General features: G+C 43.2%; 1 protein-coding gene across 3 annotated transcripts in view; it reads right to left on the reverse strand.

Moving 5' to 3' along the window:
• fhit (fragile histidine triad diadenosine triphosphatase) overlaps positions 1-26,890 on the reverse strand; it is a 533,523-nt gene that overhangs the window by 285,592 nt on the left and 221,041 nt on the right. For all 3 annotated transcript variants that reach the window (XM_084025971.1, XM_084025973.1, XM_084025972.1), the window contains one exon: positions 15,810-15,934. In XM_084025971.1, the coding sequence (XP_083882097.1) occupies positions 15,810-15,915 (106 nt within the window). In that variant the 5' untranslated portion in view covers positions 15,916-15,934. The remainder of the gene's footprint in view (positions 1-15,809; positions 15,935-26,890) is intronic.

Raw genomic sequence — 26,890 nt, forward strand, 5'->3', positions numbered from 1 at the left:
AATATTATTTTCCAACAATAAATGCTGCTGAATACAACAACCCGCCTGTTCCTTAAAGGATGCACTTCTGGAGAATCTAATGATAAGCTAGCGGTGTAGCTGAAAACTACATTGACTGCAACAGCTTTTAGTGAGGACAGCACAATGTGACACCCTCACTACAGTAGGTGGTGACATTCACCTTTCATATTAATGACATGAAATCAAAGGAGAAGAAGCAGATTGCTTTTTAATGACTCTTCCTTTGAGATTAAAAACTCAAATAAGTGAGTGGCCATACTGCATTTTGTGCCAGCGTCTTATTTCAACTCTTCCCAATGAAGAGAAGGAGAGAGAGAATATATATGCGGCTATCAAGAGAAAAAGACCCTTCACTCAGGCAGTGCCTTAAAATTCACTTTCTACAGGGGGCTCTGGTTGTTTAGAAGTCTATGAGAAAAGGGTCCTACTTCTCTCTGCTGGCCACCAGGGGCGACTCATCTCTGGTTGTAAAGAAGTCTATGAGAAAATGGTCCTCCTCTCTTGATGTATTATCTCAGTAAACATTGTAAAGATGAGTTTCAAGTCTTCTTCAATCCAGCATGATGTTCATTTAGTACATTCTGGTCCTGTTGGTGGGCAGATGAGATGAGTAGCCAGTTATATCCATATTCCAGGTTTTTGTTAATGGGGTGGTGGATATGAATGCATAGTCAAATCAAATGGAGCTTTATTTATGTCGGTTCAATTTAACTATCGAGCTTTTCTGCAGAACAGCTCTATAGATAGTTCCCCGTCTGCCATAGGACTCCCAATGCCCATCCCCCGTCCCTCTCCCTGGTCAGTTTTCCTGAAGGAGTGTGATTGGAGCGCCAGCTGGTCCAGACCTCCAACCCGGAAACAAAATGAAGACCACATGTGTTAAATACCTGGTATGATAGTTAATCAGGGCAGCTGTGGTTCTGTATGTTTCAGTATCTGTGTCCAGTCTCATACTCACTGAGCTGTTTGGAGGCCTAGAATTCAATTGAGGTGGTTGTACTGGTCTGTAGCAGGTCCAGGTTTAGTGAAACAACTTGAACTGATCCTCACAATCCTAGTTTGAGTAGAAACACTCAGAGACATGTGACGGTCTTTAGCTCATGAAACTTAGTTAGTGAGGTTTGTGGTCATGTTTGGTTTTCTTTAGAGACATTGCAACGATGTAAGAGCCCTTCATTGGTTATATTGATGTATTTGTTTTAAACTGAATCCAAACAGCATCTTTCTTTTTTATTTATTTGTATTTCATCTTCAGGCTGCGATTTGTCTTAATAATGATAATAATAAAAAAGAATAATAAGAGAAAAGAATAATGAATCTAGTTGATATACTACACTTTAAAATATACAATGAATCTCAAAGTGCTTCACAGTGTGAAAAAACCTTAAAACTACACAATTTGCACTAAAGAACCATCTCATTTTAAGGGTTGAAGTAGGAGAAATAACATCATGAACAAGGCTTTTTGCGATTTTAAGGAAACGCATGTGAACCAGGAGCCAGAGGCAGAGCGGGAGTCTGATCGAAGGTCCTTGAAAATAAACTAACTTTATTTGACCAATTGCAACTGCTTTTATGTTTCTCCACCTGTCGGGAGCTGTCTTGTTACAACGCATGCAATGAGCTCCAGGTCATGTTCATGTGTGAGCGGTGATTCAGCCGTGGAGACGGCTGCTCCGACTGTGTACACATGCCGTAACTTCTCCTCAGTTACACTTCTCCGGTTTATCCCCGAGCACAGATCAACTCAGACTGAACCAAAGCCACAGAGAGAGAATGGATGCAGCATTATGATGAATGCGACTGGAACTCACACAAACGTCACATTAGCTGCCCGATGAGGTCGATATATTCACACGTATAAACAGCTGGGAGGAGAACAGAAAGAAATATATAGTTCATCCTACTCAAAAACCAATAATATCAACCTCTACTGCCATCAAAACAGGAAGGAAGTGGTTAAGTAGTACATTGATTGGCTACCTGGTGCTGAGTGGAACGTCGAGGAGAGGTTGACTCCACATCTGGTGCTGGAAAGTTGAGAATATTGAGCTTTTACATGCATCTAAAAGCTGCTAGAAAGCCCCGGGGGATTGGCAGCAGGCGTACCACAGGGTCTGCAGGCGCTTTGGTGCAGGCAGCGTGTTGCTAGTGTCTTGGTGTGATCGGCCCCTATGGGGGCCTTGCTGTCTTACCACAATCTTTCAGCCAATCCCCAAAGGGCCATTTCCTCCCTGCTTCCATGTTCCTCTTCTCCAGCAGTGGTGTGTGAAAACATTAGTCTAATTCAGCCCTGACAGCCTCCGGGCTCCACCCGTGCTTCAAAGAATCACATCATCAGCCGTCTCATGTGGTATTCAGCCCCTGATATTAATCAAAGCCAGTGAGGGTGCTGCTGGGGTCAGGGGGGTTCTTTTGGAGAATTGCAATTTACAAGTATCAGAGACACAGCCAGTCTCCTCAATTCATTACTGCTGTTACAGACAGACGCTGCTGGTGGCCAACGTGACTCAACAACATCTGTCTGAGGAGCAGCAGAGGTGCATGATGGGAGGGACGAGGAGGAGACACTCAGCGCTCAGTCGCATCATGGAGGACCAAAATGTAAACACACACGCACACACACGGGAACACACACACACACAACACACACACACAGGAACACACACACACACACCCAACACACACACGGGAACACACACACACACACACCCAACACACACACGGGAACACACACACACACACACACACACACACACAGGAAATGAGATGGTAATGAGCCCAAACACACACTCCAAACAACAACACACAGCTGAGTGACAAAACGCTGGAATAATTCTCCCCTCGCAGGACCAAAAAGCTCATTTCGCTTGAATAATCAGCGTCGGCAGGCTTGAGAAGCCGGCTAGCTGCAATATTAAGTAATTAAGAGTAATGATGCTTTTTGTTATGAATACAGTTTGCATGTAATTTGCAAGCAGCGATGCGTCACTGCCACACTCAGCGGATTGAAAGGGCTTCAGGGCCCTTCCATGAAGCAACTCTACCACCTTTCTTTAGTTATTCTGACTCATTTTCTGTTGATTCAGATCCATAGAGCAAATTTAACATGCAGTAGTTCAAGTTCAGTTACTATAGCAACATAATATGCTGGGACACTTACCTGGCAGGCTAACTAGCTGCTTAACCAGATGTCATGATGATTCCACTGATACAGGAAAGCCCTAGTTTGTATCACTGACTAGATTACACACATTGACAATAGATACATTAGTTATTAACAGCACAACTGCAAACAATGATATGGACTAGAAATGTATTTCCTCTATGTCTAACAATGATGAAAGGCTCCATTGACGTCTGTCCGTTTTGAGCTCTCTTTTTTCACTTTCTACTCACTTTCATTTTATTATACAAGACTTAACAGGTTAATGAGGTTAAATCAACATATTTTATGATATTTGATCCCATTCAGATACACTGACCATTCCAGTAGATCTAGCTTTTCTAGATGTCTAGATCTATTCCTGTCATTTGACTCCACCCTATTTGATTGCATTCCTATTAGCCAATCACAGTGTTCCACATCATCTAAAGTGCTCTCTGGCTGCTTAAGAAACACAGGACCACCAGACCAGTGTTGGACACCCCATGTCCCAACGTGTTGTTGTCTGCTTTCGGGACGGTTTTGTTTCCTAACTGACAGAATAAACGGTGGTGCAGGTATGAATGATACTTTTTGAAACACATTAGTTTCCAGTCAACAAAGGAACATTTGTGTCCATACATCTGAATGAATAGATTTGAATTGTAATACTTTTAATACTACTACTACTACTACTACTACTACTATAGTATTACCAACACCAAATGCAGTTGGAACCCAGGATCCTGGTCTGCTCCATATTTCTGCCTAAAAGCCCGTTAAGGCAGTTTGTTCTTGCTGCTGGTGATGTTGGGACTTTGAAATTGTATTGACTCTAAAAATAATGAGCGTATTCTAGTCCTGCTCAATGTGTTAAGTGTCCTGAGATGACTTGTGTTGTCATATGACTCTATAAATAAAAATGGATTATTGTCTGTTGCGAGACATTTCAATCATCCTGAAGTCAATGTAAACCATGAAAGAATCTAAATGTTTTCAGTTTACTCCGTTACTACCATTTATATGGAGTTATTGGCATGATTCCAATGATCAATAAATATATTGTTGCTTTTTATTTAAACATTTGCTGTGATTAAAAAACCCTTAGCTTTAATATTGTATTATATGCTGTTTAGAACTAGTGTTAGAAGAGAAACTGGACATAATTCCCTCTGTAATATCTACATTATATTCATGTGAAAACATCTCCTTCAAACAACGGGATTTAGTAGACGTTTTTTTTTTACCAAAAACACTTCATTACATTTTGTTAATGTTATAATTGACCTTTGTCCAATAATCCCGTTTACTGAGCACAGATTGAACACATCGTGATTTAAGTCAATGCAACCTTAATTGACTTTCGTGACTGATTAAGTTAGTTGTTCCAAATGTGTGGAAAACACATTATCAACACGATACATTTAAGCACTTTACACATTCTCAGCCAATCAGAGGGCCTCTTTAATCGGCCCATCATCATCCTGCATCTTTGACTTTACCGCTGCTGTAACTACCCTTACTAACACTGATCCTGCTGCAGTTGATCATGGTGACTTTTAAAGTGGAGCTTTCTGTCTTCACAATGGTTCCTTTCTGGCGTGTTACTGTCCTCCCAGGAAGAGCAACAGCCTCAATGGTTTAAGTGTCCTAAGATGACTAAAGTTTATGTCCAAGAGAGAAGGCCCCAGGCCCCGGTTTAGACAACAGGGGCCCTCCTTACTCTATGTGTGTCTGAAATATTTCCTTGTAAATCCAAGCAGTTGTGAGGATGCAGTGGTGTCGCATCATCACAGGGATTCACAAGCGTTCCTTATTTTTTCCTACTGAAAACATTTAAAAATAACATGTTGTCATTAATTATTCATGGCATGAACTATGCCTTTGGTCCTCAGCAACACACCTAAGTGTTAAGTCCATCAGATGTGGGTTGAACAGACACTTTTTTTATATTTTATTCCACATAAAAATGATAGAAAACCTTGAATGTACTGGACAAATGAGAAAATCCTCAAAAGCAGTGTCCTGTTTCAAAAATAGACTGTCATTTAATAATTCTTGGGATGTTTGTTGAAAAACGAAACCATCCTGTCAGCAGGATGTAGTCTCAGCTAATGGTCCTATTGAATAATGCTTTGAAGTGTGCAATGCCTTTTTTAAGTTGACAATTAGAGACGTCTCCTCTAATTACCTATCGATGGGTTGACACATTTTCTGTTCCTGGAGCAGAAGCACATTGTCCTGCGAATCCTGGGGAAATGCACTAGTTTATAAAAAGGTATTTCAGCTAACAGGCAAAGGAGGAATACTTCAAGCAGCACTAAATGCAGTGAGGAGAAATATGCGGAAAGCTAAGGGTTCGCAATCTGACTGCTTATTTATTTATTAATAAACATTAAGGTAAAAGGATGCTGTTTATGTCAGCATCCTTTTCTGGGTCCTTGGTCTGGTCCTTAGCTGGGCCCTTGGCCGGGTCCTTAGCTGGGCCCTTGGTCGGGCCCTTAGCTGGGATTCCTCCAGATAACGTGGGCTTATTATGACCTGGCCATCCTGGCCAAGGACAGTGGTCAGACTTGGGGTTGGCACAACACTTTTCATTTCATTAACTGTTGTACTGCTCAAACCTTGGTTCTGCCAATAGCCTTCGGGCATCAATAAATATTTTTGCATTAGACATCTACCATCTCCAGAGATCTCCTTGCTTCAGCTTGTACAGATTTCCATTACAAGCCTCATGGAAGAAACATCTGACTATGTTTATTGTATGAGCAAACAGAAGTTATGTGACATTTTCCAAGTCATATGAATCTGAAGGGTTGGTATCAGCTATTTTCTCAAAGATGTGGGTTAAAAAAAAAACGATATACAAATCAAATATTAATTTCCTACATGGCACATCGACTATAATTCATGTCCAATGTGATGATTTATGTTGAGAACACATCCATAGAAAGGCATTGAAAGGGAAGCCTACTTGGGTTGGCTTGACCCAACCCTGTCAGCGTCCCGCTGAGCAGAAGATCATCTCATGATCAGAATCAAAAATCTTCTGACTCTTAATTGTAAAAACCAAGTGTTCCAGAGTAAAATAAAGCACATATTTCCATGTTAAGCTGAATATAATAATGATGGTGCTGTCAAACATGAGGGTGAGGACATGATGATTCATCAGGTGTTTGTTATGGAATGCGTCACTTATTCTCAACAGTTAGAAGAAAAACATGCTGAAGTGAAAGGAACCAAAGCTGCATTAAAAATCAAAAAGCTGCTGCTTATTTTAAGCATAGCCAGAGTTCCTGAAAAAGTCAACATTTTCCAGGTGCCGAAGAATCATTGTTTTTGTAAAAGATAGAACTGAGCTCTGATGAGATCTGTGAGTTATTGATTACAAAGAAAGAAGAACAAAGTAGCGTCTATAATGCATCATGTATGAAAAATGTACAAGTGGAAAAAGTCAAACATCAAAGGGAGACATTGTGTGAGATACACAAGCAGAAACAATTCACCGAGGCGAAGTGATCTATCAAATGGGAATGAAAGCTTCAAAGCAAATATGTGTGGTAGGAATAAATAAAGACTGCATTAACTTTTAATTGCTGCTGTGATGAAGCCGTCCAACTTAGACCTTTTCTGCTACAAAGAAATCATGTTGGGTTGGTTTCAGAAATTGCTTCGACTTCAACTACACTGCCTTAAACGGACTCATATATGTATATATATATATATATATATATATATGCGCGAATGATTGATCCAGCCCTGCCTGCATGCCTTGTGGCCCGTGCCCGCTCTGGCCTTTGTGCAGCCTTCTGTCCAGACTGTAGAGATGGGCTGTGACAGCTCTGCGGGGGCCCGGCAGAAATCTCCGCCTCACTCCCGACTAGCCGACAAACAAAGCCCCCCCAGGCCAGGTTTGGATGTAAACACACCAGAGAAAGAGAGGAAGAAGGTCAGGGCTCAGCACTTCCTGCAGCTCGGAGAAGCCGATGACCTGATTTTGTTTATATGGTTGCTGGCATGCGAACATCAGTGATCCATGTGCGGCTGCATGTGCACCAGTGACACGGTGGTGGGGGGTGGGGCTGTGTGTGTGTCTGTGTGTCTGTGTGTGTGGGTGTGTGTGTGTGTGAGGATGGAGGATATTGGAGACGAATGTCTTCCACTGTGAACAAAATTACCTACAATCATACTTTCAAAATAAAATGCCAACACATTTGCTCCATTTAGGGATGTCAATGGTTAACTGTTGATCTGTGTACATGTCGGCCCTGTGATAGACTGGTTACCTGTCTGTCTCTACATGTCAGCCCTGTGATAGACTGGTTACCTGTCTGTCTCTACATGTCAGCCCTGTGATAGACTGGTTACCTGTCTGTCTCTACATGTCAGCCCTGTGATAGACTGGTTACCTGTCTGTCTCTACATGTCAGCCCTGTGATAGACTGGTTACCAGTCTGTCTCTACATGTCAGCCCTGTGATAGACTGGTTACCAGTCTGTCTCTACATGTCAGCCCTGTGATAGACTGGTTAACTGTCTGTCTCTACATGTCAGCCCTGTGATAGACTGGTTACCTGTCTGTCTCTACATGTCAGCCCTGTGATAGACTGGTTACCTGTCTGTCTCTACATGTCAGCCCTGTGATAGACTGGTTACCTGTCTGTCTCTATATGTCAGCCCTGTGATAGACTGGTTACCCGTCTGTCTCTACATGTCAGCCCTGTGATAGACTGGTTTACCGTCTGTCTCTACATGTCGGCCCTGTGATAGACTGGTTACCCGTCTGTCTCTACATGTCGGCCGTGTGATAGACTGGTTACCCGTCTGTCTCTACATGTCGGCCCTGTGATAGACTGGTTACCCGTCTGTCTCTACATGTCGGCCCTGTGATAGACTGGTTACCCGTCTGTCTCTACATGTCGGCCCTGTGATAGACTGGTTACCTGTCCGTCTCTACATGTATCCCTGTGATAGACTGGTTACCTGTCTGTCTCGACATGTCTCCCTGTGATAGACTGGTTACCTGTCTGTGTCTACATGTATCCCTGTGATAGACTGGTTACCTGTCTGTCTCTACATGTCAGCCCTGTGATAGACTGGTTACCTGTCTGTCTCTACATGTATCCCTGTGATAGACTGGTTACCTGTCTGTCTCTACATGTCAGCCCTGTCATGGTCTGTCCAGGTGAACCCTGCCTTTACCCAATGTCAGCTGGGATTGGCTCCGCCCCAGTGGGGCAGTTATTCACAACTTTGCAGCAGTCAAAACAGAAGCTTCAGGTCCAGGATTTAGCTAGCATAGCTAACTAGAAGGATGAAGTCAACAAATGAAGTTAGAGGAATATTAAAGCAGGACACGATCCCCTCGCTCTGAGCTGGTGTCCATCAGCAGAACTCCATTCAAAAAACAAGGAAAATAACAACACGGCTCTTACTACCGACCAAAGGTTTTGATACAACTAGATTGTGATTCTCAGTAATGTGAAGTGGACAGAAAGGAAAATGCTGCTCCAGTAATCCCTGCCTGAGCGTCTACTAATGTGTCGTGAGATCGCTGGATAACGAGGGCGAGCATTGTGTCTTTGCTAATTGCAACCCTTTTCCCATGCCACTCGCAACCTCAGCAGAGCGATAGAAAATTTGACTAATTATACATTTTAATAGGATTACTAGATGTGTGTAATCAGCTCTTGGTCTAATGAATTATTTGAGAAAAACGATACCTAATCAAATAATTTATGTGTATGTTGTTGGGGCCTTTCCATGGCAGTATCAGACTGGTGAGCCTGGTCTCAGGGGGAATCAGACCAGTAGGCGTGTTGTAGGGAGATCCAGCTTGTAAGTGTGTAACCTTCACAAAGCAGGAACACTATCGCACGGCGCCACCACAATGGGAGCATAAAGAGAACGTCATTCAGGAGCCACTTCCCATATGTGTGTTTCACATCGACCGGAGGAATAAGTGTCGGGCATGACGTGTGTCTATATCCTTGAGCCACCGTGACATGGGGAAGCATGTTTTCTGGTTCTAATCATTTATTAAGGGTGCTGTCTCCTGAGACGTTTTTGTTAAAATAATTACCCGATGGTTTAGAACTGGAGGAAGGAGATCGGAGTCAGCTCAAGGTCCAAACAGGGATTTAATCTTGATCAAGAGGAGAATTCACAGAGCAACATGCTGGTCTGTTACTAAGTGTAGACTCCTCGTGCTTTGAGACAAACATGGTATTTATCCATCTTCTGTGGGTGTGTTTTCACTCAGTTCACAGGGATGGAAGTCGTAAACTCAAATGTTTAACTAAACCTTGCATGGGTCACAAACCCCACCTGGGTCATAAACCACAACTATGTCGCAAGGCACACATGGGTTGCAAAACACACAAATGGCCACAGGCCACAGGTCACAGGACACATTTACATTCACACCAAACCTTCTCATGTGTAAGTCTTCAGTTCAGATATCTCTCATCAAGAAGTACAAAATTTCCATATCAGTTTTTATTTCCTCTGATGAAATGTTGTTAATTGATAGCAGCCCTAATTAAACTCACTCTCTGTGGTTCAGGCTACACTAACCAATGACTGGATGCCATCCCACACACCACAGCCATACAGATCCCTAACCCTAACCTGACTAATCAGCTGAGTAAACACATAGCGGTTGATGGCTTTGCAGCTGCCAGCAGTCCCACGGAGACACACGTCAGTGTTTTACATGAGGACTCCATGGGCCCTAGTTTCGTGGCGCAGCGCAGGGCGGCGCAGGGTGGCGGCGCAGGGTGGCGGAGCCGGCGCAATGCAAGTTTCGACCTGCGCAGCCTTGTGCACGGTCAGTTTGGCAGTTTGGCGGATCGCCTGCGCCAAGATGGGTATGGCGGCGCAGCAGGGGGAGGCGTCACAGATTCAGCTTGGCGTAGCGGAAGTTTCGTGGCAAAAAGCCTCGCCGAGACTGCGCTGAAAGCTCGCCAGCTCCGACCTGGTCTACTTTTGGCGCAAGGCGCAAGGCGTAAATAAAGTCCATTCATTCAATGCGAATCACAGCTGGCGGAGTGGAAGTTTGGCTGACGGCGCGCAGTGCGCACACGTCACCGAGACCTCACAGGCAGGTTTCAACAGTTCCAGGCACATTTAAATGCAATAAATAATAACAACAAACACTATTTAATGCAACTAATTGAATCAACACGTGAATTTATATCTATATAGATTGTCCCGTCACATCTGACGTCAGATCAAAGGTGGATGGCACGCGTAACGGAAACTCAGCCTCTCGGACCAAAACATCTCCCTCTCTCTCTCCTGTTTTTTATAATATCGGCATTATTATTATGATACGCGCGCACAGCGCGTGATGCACGTTGTGGGAGCGGCGGTGCTGCTTCTGTCATCGGGTTGTCAAGTGACGGAACTGGCACTGAACCTCCCCTAACGCATTAAAGGTGAGGAGAGCAGCTCATTTGATTGGTGAAGATCTGAATCGGCTGTATTAATCCCAGTCCACGCCTCGTCTCCTCCTCGTCTCCCACTCACGCCTTCTTCTCCTCCCTCTTTCCCACTTGCTCCGGTGGGCGAGACGGGAGGTGTGCCTGCGCGAGCCTGCGCGGTGCACTAAACTTGCAAAGTCCAGGCGGACACACCCCGTCGGCGCGGCGCAGGTGCGCTGAAAGCTGACTGCGCCTGGTCTACGAAACTAGGGCCCCATGTGTGCATGTGCTTAACTCTGTTAATAATCTAAATAACCACTTACCCACTAGTGATCCGGTTGACATCATGTCCTTGAGGCTGTAAGGCTCAGTCTTACAGTCAGCGTGAAGCTACTGGTATCATATAAAGGGTGTTGAATGACTTCAACTTCAACTTTTTATTTGTCAATTTCTTCCATGTACCACACAAAAGAAACCGAAACAACGTTTTCCCTGTCCTACGGTGAGATAAAGTGCACTGGAATGACGCTCCAAACTTTAGGCTACATTTCAGAGAATGAAAACTTGACCTCTAACCTCAAGATATGTGAATAAACATGTGTTCTATGGTTCCCTATAAGTCTTAAGCATAAAGCATGGCTATGAAAGGGAGAGTGGGCATATCTGTTCCAAGTTCCAACAGAACCCATTCTCATGCAGTTTTGGGCATGTAGTATAAATGTGTTTTTTTCTCCTATTCTAAAATGGTGTATTAGAATGGTTGTACATACCGGGTCTTGATTTGCATTTAAAGTGGGTCCAAGTAGAATCCTTTGGGATCCAATGAACCCAGTTTCATTCATGTGTTCCACTGTATTTAAGGAGCTGTTGTGACCGGTCGGATAATCACACCTCATGGAACTTTATAACTACTAACTACAGGCCGAGGTCATTCAGGGGAAGGATGGTTTTACCAGATAAATTGACAAAAAGGGTGTTTGGATAGTCCAATCACAGAAAGGTGCAACTCTCAGAAATCTCCAAAAGTGAAAAGTTTTTGATAACAAGTCACAGCCTAACTTTTTCTATGGTGTTCCTCGAGGCATCGGTTTCTTCATGTGCTACTTTGGAGGGATTGATGATAATTTTTATGAATTCCCAAGTGATAGAAAAATGTTAAATTTAGCACCAAAACTGTGTAATAAATATATCAACCCACAAATTGCTGCAACAACTCATGAGCCATAATAGATTATGGGTATAGCCATCACATACTTCACTCATGATGTTCTAAGACATTTTACACTTTCACAATTGAGTTTATTCAATTAATTATTTCTGATTTATGACTAGAACAACTTGAGTCACACTGCTGAGCTGCATCTCAAATTAATCTTCTGCTTCTCAGTTTTGATATCTGCTTCTTCTGTTCAATCCAATCCACTTTATTTATATAGCATGTATTTAACAAACACAAGGCTTTCCAAAGTGCTGCACAACAAGATCCATCCATCCATCCATCCATCCATCCATCAATTGCAAGGGGGCTTTGTACATGACAGCAGCCATGTTCACTCATAAATTCCATGGAGATGACTTTGACTGAGATATTCTGCTTTTATCAGATAGTAAATTGTTTATGTAAAATCATATCATGGTTGTCAGACTGTTCTTTTGTGTTGTCGTTATGCTGTGTTTGGATACGGCTGTTTTCTTATGTATCGTCCTCCGGGGATAGTGGGCGTCAACAGTCTCTGGCACTGTTATTTTGGGGGTCGCGGGCTGAAAAGTCTGGGATCCCCTGCTTTAACTGACATACTGATTTGGCTTCTCTCTTCCAAGTAACTCAACCACACAACCATCTATTCATGAAGAAAACCGGGAATAAGAATCAACATTAACGGTTTGTTGAAGTAAGTAAGTCAAAAACCCACAGAACAGCATCACCCATTTACATTAAAGAAGACATTACAACGATATAATCTAGAAAATGACAAAACAAAATGCTGCTTTATTATTGGATGCAAAGGTCGCCCTAGGCTGCTACAGGAATAACAACATCCACTGTGACTAATGCCGAGTGATAAAGGGGTGATTCACTTTCACCTGTCAACAATAAATTGATGGATGAATCATCAGAGGTTTGCAATGTAGTAACCTAGTAATTGTAAATGGACATTACAGGTCAGTAATCATATTTCTCCCGAAGCCCATCCTTATTAAGAAATATGTTCCATGGATGTTCAAATGGAAGCATCTGTCCCGTGATATGTGATTTCCATCTGCAGAAACCGGCACAGACTCATTCTGATAGAAATCTCCACTTTCTCAGACGTTCAGGTGTCTGCAATCAAGAGCGACACGGCTCCGTGTTTAAAGAGAACTGATGAAGTGATGCTGACATACTGTGTGGAGGTGTAGAACCACAGCAGAGCGGAGAGAGAAGTCTCCCCGGTCCAAAGTTAATCTCGGCTCGGAGGAGTGAGAGAGGAAAGCGGTGCTTGAGAAGTTGAGAATAAAGCCAAGAACTGATTATCATTCCGGAAAGAGAATAAGCACATTATTCAAACAAATCAGCAATGGAAATTATGCAAATTAATTCAAGATTATTTTTTTTTGCTCAAGGTGGTTAAAACAATGAAAAATAGAAAAAAGTAACGTTTTCTGCTTCTGTTTCCCTGGCTAGAGAGCTCCTTCCCCTCAGCACGACACCTGGAAATATTTCCAGGTAAACTAAACATGGGGAACACGACGATCCACCAACGAACGGAGAGCAAACAATCAGGCACAGTGTCGCCAGGGTAACCTTCAACCATTGTTATTTTGTGTGTGTGTGTGTGTGTATGTGTGTGTGTGTGTGTGTGTGTGTGTGCAGCTGCTTATAAAGCCTTTATATCAAGGTCAGGTTCACTCAGCAAAGACGGCATCTGTTGCCAGGCAACAACAGGAGGCTTTAGGAAGTGCTCCATTGAGCAGCGAATGTTCAAGTCAAGTCGGAGAGAAACAATGAGACAGAGATCGACTGAAAGATCACTGACACGACACTGACGCACAACACAGACACAACACTAACACAACACACACAACACAGACACACAACACACACAACACAGACACACAACACAGACACACACGCTAACAGACACAACACAACACAGACACAAGACACTGACACAATACTCACACAACACTAACACAACAAAACACAGACACACAACACAGACACACAACACAGGATGAACTGGGGGGCTCTGCTATTAATTAAGCCTTCATGCTGTGGCATTGGAACCTGCATTAACCCTCAGAATCAGCAGCTGAGTTTGTCGTTTCCCCTCCCGTTAGCTAGAAGCTTCTAGTCTCTCCAGGCCTCTAGTCTCTCCAGGCCTCTAGTCTCTCCAGGCCTCTAGTCTCTCCAGGCCTCTAGTCTCTCCAGGCCTCTAGTCTCTCCAGGCTTCTAGTCTCTCCAGGCTTCTAGTCTAGTCTGGGCCGTTTTTGCCTTTTATTGAGAGAGAGCGTGAGAGACGACATTGCAGAAAGGGCTGCCGGTTGCGGTGAGGACTAAACTCAGTACGTGGGGCGCCAACTCTACACCAAGCCATCCTGGTGGCCCGTTCTGCAGTTTTTAAAGAGTAACTGAACCCGGTCTCACCATCTTGGCCTGGTGGCGACAACGTGCTTCTTCCACACTCGGATCAGCTGGGATCAACACACCAGGCCACACCCAGCCGTGATGTTGAGCGTCCGACATTCAAGCGACCTTTCCATACATTAAGTCTGCACTACAGAATGATATGAAGCCATAAAGTTGATCCCATGCCACCCAAATGATCCCATGTACAAGCAGCCACTCCTGACTCAAACACCACAGCCTTCATGTGGACCATAGAGCTACACGTAGAAATAGAGAGAGTACAACATGCAGCTGTTTTCAGCGCCCATTTGCCTAGTACAAAAGAGAATGGAGATTGTCGTCAACTGTCATGGTGACAACACAGTTCAGTGAGTTTGTAGTGTTTGCACTCTTTAGCTATGTGCACACTGCATCCTCTCCTATACCTTGTGATTCTACATTTGCATTTATGAAAAGAAAGATTGGCTCCAACAAGCACTTTTCAGCACAAATCCCCGCTGTGACCCCAGAACAAACACACTGCATCGGATTCATTAGAGCTTTCAAAAACACTGTAAAGCTCAAGTAGTTCTGTTTGTTTGATGTGTAGGCTACAAATTAAAAAAACAACAGTAGATCCTCAGTATGTCTGGTATTAAAGTCTAAAAGAGTAGCAGGACACCAGCTATGAGTGGAAAACAAGTACTGATGTTCATGTTGCCATGACACCAGCGTGACAACCACCATCATCTTGCTCTACACCACATTTGACTTTAACTATATTCAGTTGCTCGTCACAGAAACATTACATTCAGATAACAAAATATCAGCCAACATAACGTAATGTGTTTCTGTGTGTGTGAAAGCAAAGTCGAAGCAACCCATACTGGCCCCGATGCAAAATTAGAATGCTGTCACGATGACATAATGACCCCTCCTTCATTTACATATATGATCCTCATTGCAGTGCATGTGAATGACGAGCGTTGACAGGAAGTAAACATGAACCCGAGCTGTTGCAGAGCAATGCAATTCATTTACACACTGAAACGGCGCTTTTCAAACAGACGGTGAATACAGATATAAAGACAATACAGTGGGAGATCAATAATGTGCTTTGTATGTAGAAATGTAGAAATACAAGTATGAAGACGTCTCCTTTAAGAGTGAAACAATCTTTTAGAATTGGTCTATTCTGACAGAAAGATGAGGGCACTTACTTACTTACTTACTTGCTTGCTTGCCAGGCAGGATGATATTAGCTACGTTTAGTGATTTACAGGAACATTAGTTTATCTGAATTGGTTTGATTACAGATGAAAAGCTCTTCGGGTTGTTTAAAAGCTGTTTGAAGGTTCGTTTGTTATACATGACACTCAAGATATGGTTCAATAAAACATCACCCCTTGTGATGTTTGGAGACCCTGAGACTGATCAGCTAAAGCCTGAGAGAGTTTTACATTACAACCCTGACAACAGTTCCCCCCCCCCGACTGTGTCATTTGTCATTGTGAGTTGTAATTCAGCTTCTTACTCAACACATCTCTGTCTGCATCGACAGGTTGACGCCAAACAAAGGGACCACTGGGCCCAGCAGGCCGGCCTCTCACCTGGAAGTAATGGAAGGATACGTCCGGGCACGACAGGCTTCCTGTTGACCAGAGCGAAGGACAGCTCCGTCTGCAGGAACACAGCCGAGGCCTTGATGAGATGCTGTCCGAAGCGCAGGGTCATCATGTCCCACTGAGGCTCAGACCTGGAAGAGACACGTGGACGACAGGTGGTCAATAACAGACTGAACCAGGATTCTCTTCTTTGTGCCTCCCTGAACAATCACGCTGACATTCTTCTGGTGGTTACCATCGGATTCCTCTCAAGCACCACAGGTACCAAATCATCACAACACCTATGGCACCATAATGGCCATTTTAAATGGTTTGCCATAAGCTGAGTAGTGCTAACATAAATAGGTAAAGTTTTCACTCAATTTACCTCCATTTCCATGTCAATCAGACTGACCAACACAGTCATACATGTTGCATCATGCACCTGGCAAATTAGACCCGACATCAGGCCCAACATCAGACCCGAAACAGACCTGATACAGTCCCCACATCAGACCCAAAACAGGCCCCACATCAGGCCCGACTTCAGGCCCGATACAGTCCCCACATCAGACCCAAAACAGACCCGACATCAGGTCAAACATCAGGTCAGATGTCAGACCGACGTCAGGCCCATGGGCCAATCAAGCGGATCACTTCCGTTTACAAATGAATACATTTAAAACCGAAAAGGGAAAAAATCCTGCAAACAACAGACAAATTGCCACAATAAAGCCTTGATTTTCTGACACAGTGACGTCAGCTCATAGATGATAGATGTAGAACAGCTGTAACTTAATAAGACCATCAGGGTGAATGTGAGAAATATGCACTAATCCTTTATATTCCTCCCATGCTGACCAGAATCATCTCGGTCAGCGTCTCTTACATGTGCATGCTGGAGAGACAGTGCGTTACTATGGTTACGTGCACGCAGTGTGTCTCTATCGCTCAGAAACTTTCTGCAAATAAACTATTCTTGATGCATACTTGGTTTTCATAGCAGCCTGCAGCTAACTAACCGAGTCTAGTGCAGGTGGCTTTATCTGGGCTTGATCCAAAAGTTTAGGTGATGTAGAATTAAAGTTTGTTTTAAATTACAATATTTTTTCAGTATTCCTCATAGTTGGTTCCGCTTCTTAAAACATATCCAGGCTCCCTGGGTAAGGAGCAATACATTTTTATTTTCTATGTCTTGGAGAAAAATGTGTGTAATTTATCTAATGCGGGGGGGTTTAGCTCAGGAGGTAGAGCGGGCGCAAGATTGCCGGGTCGATCCCCGGCTCCTCCTATCTGAGTGCTTGGTGTCCCTGAGCAAGACACCTCACCCTAATTGCTCCTGACGAGCTGGCTGTCGCCCTGCGTGGTTGACTCCGCCGTCGGTGTGTGAATGTGTGAATGTCAGTCATTACTGTAAAGCGCTTTGGATAAAAGCGCTATATATAGAGGACCATTTACCATCTTGAGTCTATGCCAGAAATTGTACCCAATAATCACAAATTAGGCAAGAAAGGGGTTGAGTAGGTGGAGAAAAGGTCCGGCCCCCGTTCCCTTAGCTTCCTAAAAAATGTGGCCCCCTGAACAATATAGTTCAATGGCCCTCATCTACATAGTCCAATCTTGTGGACCCATGAAGAAAAACAGAAAAAAATGGTGTACTGAACAAGCACAGCAGAATAGTAAAGTCCAACATCAGCTGTGGAGGAAGAGCCTTAAAACAGTGGTTCTCAAACTTCAAATTCAACTAATCAAGAAGAAAATATCAGAAAATATCAGAAATGTTTTGAATTCATCCTAATTCCTTGTCATCGACCATGAACATATGCAAATGTATGTGCAATCATTTATGGAGGAGTCACAATATACCCCCCCCCCCCCTTGAAAACCACTTTCTTTAAACATGTGGAACAGACCCTGGGTGCAGTCAAATAGTCAAAAAATAAGGTCCTAACTCCTATTCCTTGACCTCTGGGGAAAACGTCACGGGGTGAAGGAAAGGCAATAGGAGAACTCAAAAGGATTTAGGAAAAGACGACCGCGGTGCTCAGAGAATCCGACCGGACTTAAACTACGTATTATAATGCCGCTGATGATTGACAGCTGATGATCGGCACCGGCGATTGACGTGCATCTGCGCTGGAGAAACTACAATAATGGACTACAAAAAGCCGGTCGTCCACTTCTCCACATGTTGTTGGTTTTATAAACAGCTGGTTCACTGACCAGCTTCGGGTCCAGCAGCTCCTCCTTCCTGTTTGACCGGTTGCTGTATTTACATTTCATTTGTGGTTTTAGTTTTGTTTTTGTCAAGTTTGTAACATGATTGAAATAAATAAATAAAAAACCATTCAATTATTATCACTGTCCACACACATTTATCATCACTATTCCAATTACTATATGTCTGCATGAAAGTAATAATGGATTGGATTTATATGGCGCTTTTCAAGATACTCAAAGTGCTCTGACAGGGTTCCGGGTTCCATTCATTCACACACTGTCATACCTGTGGTGGTAAACTACCATAGTAGCCACAGCTGCCCTGGGGCAGACTGACGGAAGCGTGGCTGCCATTCAGCGCCTACGGCCCCTCCGACCCCCACCTCAAACATACAGCAGTCATACACATTCACACGAGGCAAGCTGGGTGAAGTGTCTTGCCCAAGGACACAACGACCATGACACAGTAACAAGGGCGGGGATCGGACCGCCTACCCTCCGAATATTGGCCAACCCGCTCTACCAACTGAGCCACAGTCGCCCCAGAAAGTAATTGTTAAATATGGAAATAGGCATATCGTTTGTTTTCATGAACGGCCGAGGTGTGCGGCACTTTAAATGTTGCTCTCGCAAAGAATTGACAGAAGGACTACAAAATAAAACAGGAAACCAACACTACAGAAACCCTCAGACATGACAAATTAGAATTCTTCCAACACTGGAAGCTCTAACCAATAATAATGAATGAAAAATTTAATAATTTAATAATATTTATTCATTTGAATTTTGTTTTCTTACTGTAAATAACCCGAATAGATGACAAGTAAAATTGTTGAAGGTTCACACTGATTTCAGGTTGTTTGAAAACAGTTAGTCTCTAGCATTAATGTCAATTATAGTTCAGAAAAACTCAGAGAAATAAAATTAGAAAAAGCAGGTCAGACTTAAAAAAATAAAAAATAAAAATCAGAATTGGGAAATATCACTTAAAACTCTTGAAGCTCCTGGTGATCTGCCACTTATCACGGAGTGAACCGTGATCAACAACTAAATCAATCAGAGGCGCAACAGTGGTAAAGGCGAACCCCAGTCCTTTATCTCAGGTCAAGTCCAGCAGCCAAAGTGGAAGCATGAATATTTGGCCATTTTATGAAGGTTGAAGGCTCGGCATGAGAGCTGCTGAGCCTGTTCAAAATCTCTCCCTCCCACCTCACATTCCAAACAAATCCTCAAACAGCCTTCAAGGTTGAGCAGCCTCACAAATAATGGCTCTACCTTCTTTCTTTTTTTTTACCAAAACATGACCTTCGTATTGAAAATGATAAATCTGTGATCAGAAAAAAAGCAGAATCAAGTGGAGAAAAGAGAGTCATGGTTTATCCTTTCATTCAAGCGGTAATCACAGCTGCGCTGTAGAAAGACATTATTGTGTGCAACTATTTTTCTCTTGGTGACACTCGACTGTGGTGGAGAGATGAATCCATCTTATCGGACCATGTCCGAGATAGAAAGATGGCATCGCGTCTGAAGAACTCCTCCATCAAACTGTTACACGCTTGACATCCTGCTGAGAGAAGCGATCATCGCCACCACAACACACAGCTGAACTCTCCAACTGGCACTCTCTCAGTCCCGTCTCGTGTTTAGGGGAAAATTACTTTTATTAGCTACCTCTTGCTTTATGTCTAAATATGGAAATGTCCATATATAATATATAGTTTGCTAACGGAAACCCTTTTTATAATAACCAAATCGAGGGAGGGGACTTTAATGCTGATGACTGGGGGGTGATCATTTGGCACATTTACCACAACCAATTTAATTACTGCTAATGACTGTGAGAGAATCTCAGCCCTGCATTCTGAAACGTGTGACTTACTGTAATGGGGTTAAATGATGCCGAAGCGATTACATGGTTCCCTCTTGGTGAGCTGTGTGGTCTGAGGAGGAGGAGGAGGAGGAGGAGGAGGAAGGCTGGAGGAGCCTGGGGATAACCACAGCAACATGCATGCTCCTTCCTGCCATCTCTCTGCGTTCTCCTACCTGAGCTGCTCAGCCACCACAGAGGGAGGGGGAGGGGGAGAGTGCCATGGGTGAATTTGGATCTGGTCCCAGCAGACTCATCCACACACTCTCTCACCAGCTGTCTCTGCTGCATTAGCATTCCAAATGAACTCCGACAATTCCACAATTAAGAACTAGAATGCTGCAATAAGTTCACTGCGTGGAGAGATGACCCAATTAGTGTTTACTTTACACAGATTTTTATCACCTTCAATTTGTAGATGCCAGCAGCCGTTTCAGTTAAAGAAAGAAAAAAGAGCCAAGCTGATTTCTTCCTTTCATTGAGAAGGCTCTCGGCACCAGCCAGAACTCCCACTGTGGTCACCGAGCTGGTGTCACTGTGTTTCCCGGGGATTTAAACGTTTCACTGATCCAAGGTCAGTCAACCGGTCAGTTTGTTGAAGGCTGAATTTGGAAAGAGCCTGCCAGTGCAATTATGAGCAATTAATCAACTTTTGATATTTACACTCATAGAATGTCGCTTTCTGCGGTGTGGATTCGTTTAATGGTTGATTAATTATTGATTTCACTCATGGAGGGGAGGAGAAGCCCACAGAATCTGACCGGTTTCCCTGAAAGAGATTAACTGATTCAAAAATCTCACGAGACTAACATGAAAGGCAGCCTAAATTCTGATCTCAAATACAACTGGAAAGTGACAGTTGGGTTCAAAATCTGTCCACACACAGAGACAGGAATAAAGAGGAGAAGCCATGCCCCCTCCAGTGCACCGCCACCGCCATGTATTAATGGTGCCTTTTTTTATCCTGTTTGAATTGTACCATGAATAACATGTTAGTCAAATTTGTTTGTCAATGTGAAAGAATATTTTTCATATCTCATTTTGTGATATGACTAAAAGTAAAATACCTAATTTTCAAGACTTTCCACCAACAGGTCTCTCTGTGTGTTGGGTACCAGGATGTAACGTTGACAACAACAGGTCTCTCTGTGTGTTGGGTACCAGGATGTAACGTTACTATAACAACAGGTCTCTCTGTGTGTTGGGTACCAGGATGTAACGTTACTATAACAACAGGGCTCTCTGTGTGTTGGGTACCAGGATGTAACGTTACTATAACAACAGGTCTCTCTGTGTGTTGGGTACCAGGATGTAACGTTACTATAACAACAGGTCTCTCTGTGTGTTGGGTACCAGGATGTAACGTTACTATAACAACAGGTCTCTCTGTGTGTTGGGTACCAGGATGTAACGTTACTATAACAACAGGTCTCTCTGTGTGTTGGGTACCAGGATGTAACATTACTATAACAACAGGTCTCTCTGTGTGTTGGGTACCACGATGTAACGTTACTATAACAACAGGTCTCTCTGTGTGTTGGGTACCAGGATGTAACGTTACTATAACAACAGGTCTCTCTGTGTGTTGGGTACCAGGATGTAACGTTACTCACTTTTTTCCCCCAAAATTTTTTCCTTTAGCTTCTTTTGTTGCCTGTTTTGCTTCACATTACTGACATTGAGTAATCTGTTGAGAATGATGCCACTCACTATTTTCATTTCCAATAACTATTTAAATTTTTTACCCGATTCTTTTCTGTCAACATAAACTATTGCCAAAAGTATTCACTCACCCATCCAAATAATTGAAATCAGGTGTTCAATCACTTCCATGGCCACAGGTGTATAAAAGCAGCACCAAGGCATGCAGACTGTTTCTACAAACATTAGTGAAAGAATGGGTCGCTCTCAGGAGCTCAGTGAATTCCAGCGTGGTACTGTGATAGGATGCCACCGGTGCAACAAGTCCAGTCATGAAATGTCCTCACTCCTAAATATTCAGTCAACTGTCAGTGGGATTAGAACAAAGTGGAAGCGATGGGAACGACAGCAACTCAGCCAAGAAGTGGTAGACCACGTAGCGGGGGTCAGCAGATGCTGAGGCACATAGTGCACAGAGGTCACAAACTTTCTGCAGAGTCAATCTCTACAGACCTCCAAACTTCATGTGGCCTTCAGATTAGATCAAGAACAGTGTAGAGAGCTTCATGGAATGGGTTTCCATGGCGATCAGCTGCATCCAAGCCATACATCAGCAAGTGCAATGCAAAGCGTCGGATGCAGTGGTGTAAAGCACGCCGCCACTGGACTCTAGAGCAGTGGAGACGTTCTCTGGAGGGACCAATCACGCTTCTCCATCTGGCAATCTGACGGACGAGTCTGGGTTTGGCGGTTGCCAAGACAACGGTACTTGTCTGACTGCATTGTGCCACGTGTAAAGTTTGGTGGAGGGGGATTATGGTGTGGGGTTCTTTTTTCAGGAGATGGGCTTGGCCCCTTAGTTCCAGTGAAAGGAACTCTGAATGCTTCAGCACACCAAGAGATGTTGGACAATTCCATGCTCCCAACTTTGTGGAACAGTTTGGGGATGACCCTTCCTGTTCCAACATGACTGTGCACCAGTGCACAAAGCAATGTCCATAAAGACATGGATGAGAGAGTTTGGTGTGGATGAACTTGACTGGCCTGCACAGAGTCCTGACCTCAACCCGATAGAACACCTTTGGGATGAATTAGAGTGGATACTGAGAGCCAGGCCTTCCCGTCCAACATCAGTGTGTGACCTCACAAATACGCTTCTGGAAGAACGGTCAAAAAGTCCCATAAACACACTCCTAAACCTTGTGGAAAGCCTTCCAGAAGAGTTGAAGCTGTCATAGCTGCAAAGGGTGGACCGACGTCATATTAAACCCTATGGATTAAGAATGGGACGTCACTTTAGTTCATATGGGAGTCAAGGCAGGTGAGCGAATACTTTTGGCAATATAGTGTATCTCACACATAACACTCATAATCCCCACTCAGGAAAAGATAGTAAAACTAGTTCAGATTTCACCCTACAGTACATAAGTCATGGCATATAAATGCTAATTATTAACATTTGCTTAGATATGTACGTTGGAACAACTATCACTGAAACCTTGACTCCATATTGAATCTCAACTTAATCGGATTGTTGATCCAACACAAATCCCAACAGTAAACTAACCCTTTGTAAAAACAAGACTAAAGGCGAGAGTCACTAACAAAGCACAGGGTAAACATGCACTGCACATTTCATTAAGTCTGTACTCACAATCTGTGTGTATTTAGCACCCAATGAAGCCAGCAGCTCATTATGCAGTCAGCTGGGGGGACGGAGCCCTGCAGAGACACTCTGAGGGCCCCAACACACTGAAAGCAATAAATGAGACGCCTCATTTGACGAACATCAATTGATGCTCCGACACCACAGAAACAGCAGTATTTAGGACACTATTTGGGCAACTTTTTTGCATATTACAGATAAACACCTTATGTTTTAGATGACTGATAGGATAAAATACATTTAACCAGATCAAGAAACACCATCAGATAGATGGAAGATTAATAACTTTTGGAGTTGTTGGTTCTATAAAAACAATACACAGGCTGTTGCACAGGGGTTTTGGGGTACGTCATCATCCACACTATTGGATACTATACTACTACTAATATAGACTATTGAAGTCTATAGACTATAGACTATTGGAGTCAATTCAAAGACCTGAATGAAGCCAAACAAATGAGGCACATTTTGTATTTGAGCCAGATGAAATACTTCAATCTGCTCCATGATGTTATGATGGTGTTTGTGGAACTCCTACAATGTTATATGCATAGCCTACCTCTGATCTGATCTGATATCCATTCAGAAAACAAGCTTTTTAAAAGTAGTTAGCTTGTCATGCAGACAGACCTAACAAAGCATGACTTCACACTTTTTACTGATCACCATCATTATGGAGTTATTTCAGCATCCTTTTCATCTGGTTATTGATTTTAAATCACAGCTAAATAGTTTATTCTGGGTTCCTCCAGCTGTGGTAAACCAGCCAACGTAGGTCTTGCTAGATCCAGTGAATCCAGCTTGGTGAAATCCACCGAGCACCTCTGGATGATGTCATGAACCCAGACAGGATGGTGTTTGGTTTCCTGGTGGATCTTGGACTTTATCATGTACAAAGCAGCAATAGTGAAAAAAACTTCTCTGTGACTACATCAAGGTAAGATACAAGTCCCAAAATATACAAAACAAAAAATCCCAAAAGATACAGTTCTCAAAAACTGGCACAAAGCTAGAAAAAGTCAGCTAAGTTCCATTGGAACCGACAAACCAGAGGACAGGACTAAGGCACAGTTCAACTGCAGAGACTGAACAAAGACAGAGCAAACAAAACTCAGGTGAATACATTAACTAAATGACTACAAAAAAGTCAACAGAGATTCTTTTGGCCATCTGGTGGTTATAGAAAAAATCATCAGTTGCTATCAGAGGACTCGGAGCTGTAACCCCCAAACTGGGACAGTGACTCCAGCAGAGTCCAGGAACATCCCAGATCTCTGTCTAGAAGAGCGCAGTCCTAGGAACAGCTAAGATACCGAAGAACCCTCTGGCTCCTAGACCTCTGGTTGAGGACTCGAGCTTGAAGGAGGAAATACAAGATGACCCATGGGGCCGGTGTTTTTTGTTTGTTGTTGTTGTTGATATACACATCTCTGGTGAATATCAAATCTACTAAAGCTAAGGATAGAATCTTGTGAACACACTGGTACGAAGAATGACTGCAGCCTTCCAAGCTCTGCTGCTACTGGAGCACAGTCACAGCAGGTCTCAAGTAGCCAATAATGAAGCAGTACGTCTTTTTGTTCTATTGATAAAACATCAAGACACAAGAATCAATTGCAATCAAATAATCCCTTGTTACGTTGACAAAAGAAGATCACACTTATCAACTGAATTCAATGTAAAGTCAATTAACAAAGAGTAAATAAAGCTTGCATCGTTCCACCTGCCAGCCGTGTCAGGAGGCCAACTGCCTGCTCAGGTAACAAGAGCTAGGACATTGAGACGAGATTTAATCCCATCTGCTCTCCTTCATAACAAATTTGATTTAGCCGAGCGGGAAGCACAGGCTTCCTATCAGCAATTTCTTCTTTTCCCAGGTAAGGAGATAACTGATGAAGCAGTCCAGTAGCAGGGTAGTCTGGCTTTAAAAAAAAGACTTGCCGAGACTCGCTAGAGAGTAGCATAACACTGCCTTTTAATTAAAGAACTACATCTACGACAACACTGCCGCCGTGTATCATACGCAACACAAATGGGACTCTCATGGTGAAAGGAAAATCTTATTTAGATTCAATTTTCTGATGGGAGGTGGCTGAACAGTGTATCTGTCAGACACACTTATCAAGTCTTTAGGCCAGAATGAGTATTACACGCAGAGAGGGTGAGGACTAATAAAAGCACTGAAAGGTAATGGGAAGCAAACCTGCACCGTGATTGGTGGAACTCTGTGGCATCTCGAGGATAGCACAGATTGCTAGAACCAGAGATTTCTTTTTCCTCCATGTATTTAACTATCTCCAATCTCTGTGTGGGTCCAGAATCACTCATTACTATGCAGAACTCATGACTCATGCTATTTAATACTATTACTATTCAATATTAATATTTCTAAAATGACAGTATACCGAAAGAAATAAAGACATATTCATACATGCACATACCGTATATGACATACTGTATCAGCCGTAGCTGAGGGAAGAGAAATACATCAAATCGAACAAACAGCATAGTATCGGGATATTTTGTGTGGTAATATTGTTTCGATTCAGTATTGATTGTTTTTATTGTTGCAAATAGTTAGTTAAACCTTCTGGTATTACTCATATTGCAAAATGTTTAAAATCTCAATAAGGTTGCATCTTGACTTACGTATTATTCACTCGTATCACCCCTGGAACCTTTAAAGCTCTGGTCTACGATTTGAAAGGTTTGAAAAAAAGCAGGGGTGCCGCCTCCCGCAAGCTCTCGAAAATCTTTTAAACTGACCGTTGGTGATCTAAAATAAAGACAGATTCAGCAACTGCATAGCTTATTTCTCGCATAAAATGTTTTCAGAAACACATTTCGGTGAACTATTGTTGTAAAATAAGAGAAAGTCTTTTTAATGATCCCGGTAATTTGTCTGCGTGAGAAATACTAGATGTGGGTGTGAGCGTGTGAACAAGTTGAAATGCGTGAGACGTGAGAGCCATGCTGTTCAACAGAACCTCCGCTGTATCAGCATCGCTCTTCAGATCCATATCTTTGGAGCTTTCGCCACCATTCTAATGATGACCCGAGGTTTACTCATGTTTGAGCCCTCTTTACGTTGCATCTCCGCTTTGTGTCTGTCTTTTCAGTGACAGACTTTCTCTTTCTTTCAGCCTTTGCCGTTGGGGCAAGCAGAGGCCGCTTGCTACTCCTGCTCTGCTTTCCCTCCATACCTGAACTGCTCAGGGCAACAAGCGTCTTGTCCGCTCATAGTTTCAAATGTGGAAGTGAGTCGGGACGAGGCGTGAGCAGGAGCAGGAGAGTGAGCGAGGATTGGATCGGAAAATTGATGGCTACTATTGGCTCAATTTTGGCTCAATTGACAAATCTTTCAAATGGTAGACCAGAGCTTAAACTGAACCCGGTGAGTCAAGTCTGCTGTCTCCATTCACCCGGGTTACTAGCTGCTAATGCCATTCAAAATATATTAATTCAAACCATTGATTGCGTGACTGGCTACTCTCTTTAAAACCTGTTAAATCACATTTTTAACATGACCCAGTCCATCAGTTTACCCTAGCAAGTGGCCGCTAGAAGTTAACACGGACAAGAGAAGGTGGTTCAATGACTTCCACGGAGTTAAACGTCGGCTGTAGCTCGAAGCAGCGGAGGTTTTGTTACTTTGGGCCCTAGTTTCGTGGCGCAGGGTGGCGGAGCCGGCGTAATGCAAGTTTCAACCCGCGC

This window comes from Eutrigla gurnardus, assembly GCF_963514095.1.
Source record: "Eutrigla gurnardus genome assembly, chromosome: 2".
NCBI classification, from domain to species: Eukaryota; Metazoa; Chordata; class Actinopteri; order Perciformes; family Triglidae; genus Eutrigla; species Eutrigla gurnardus.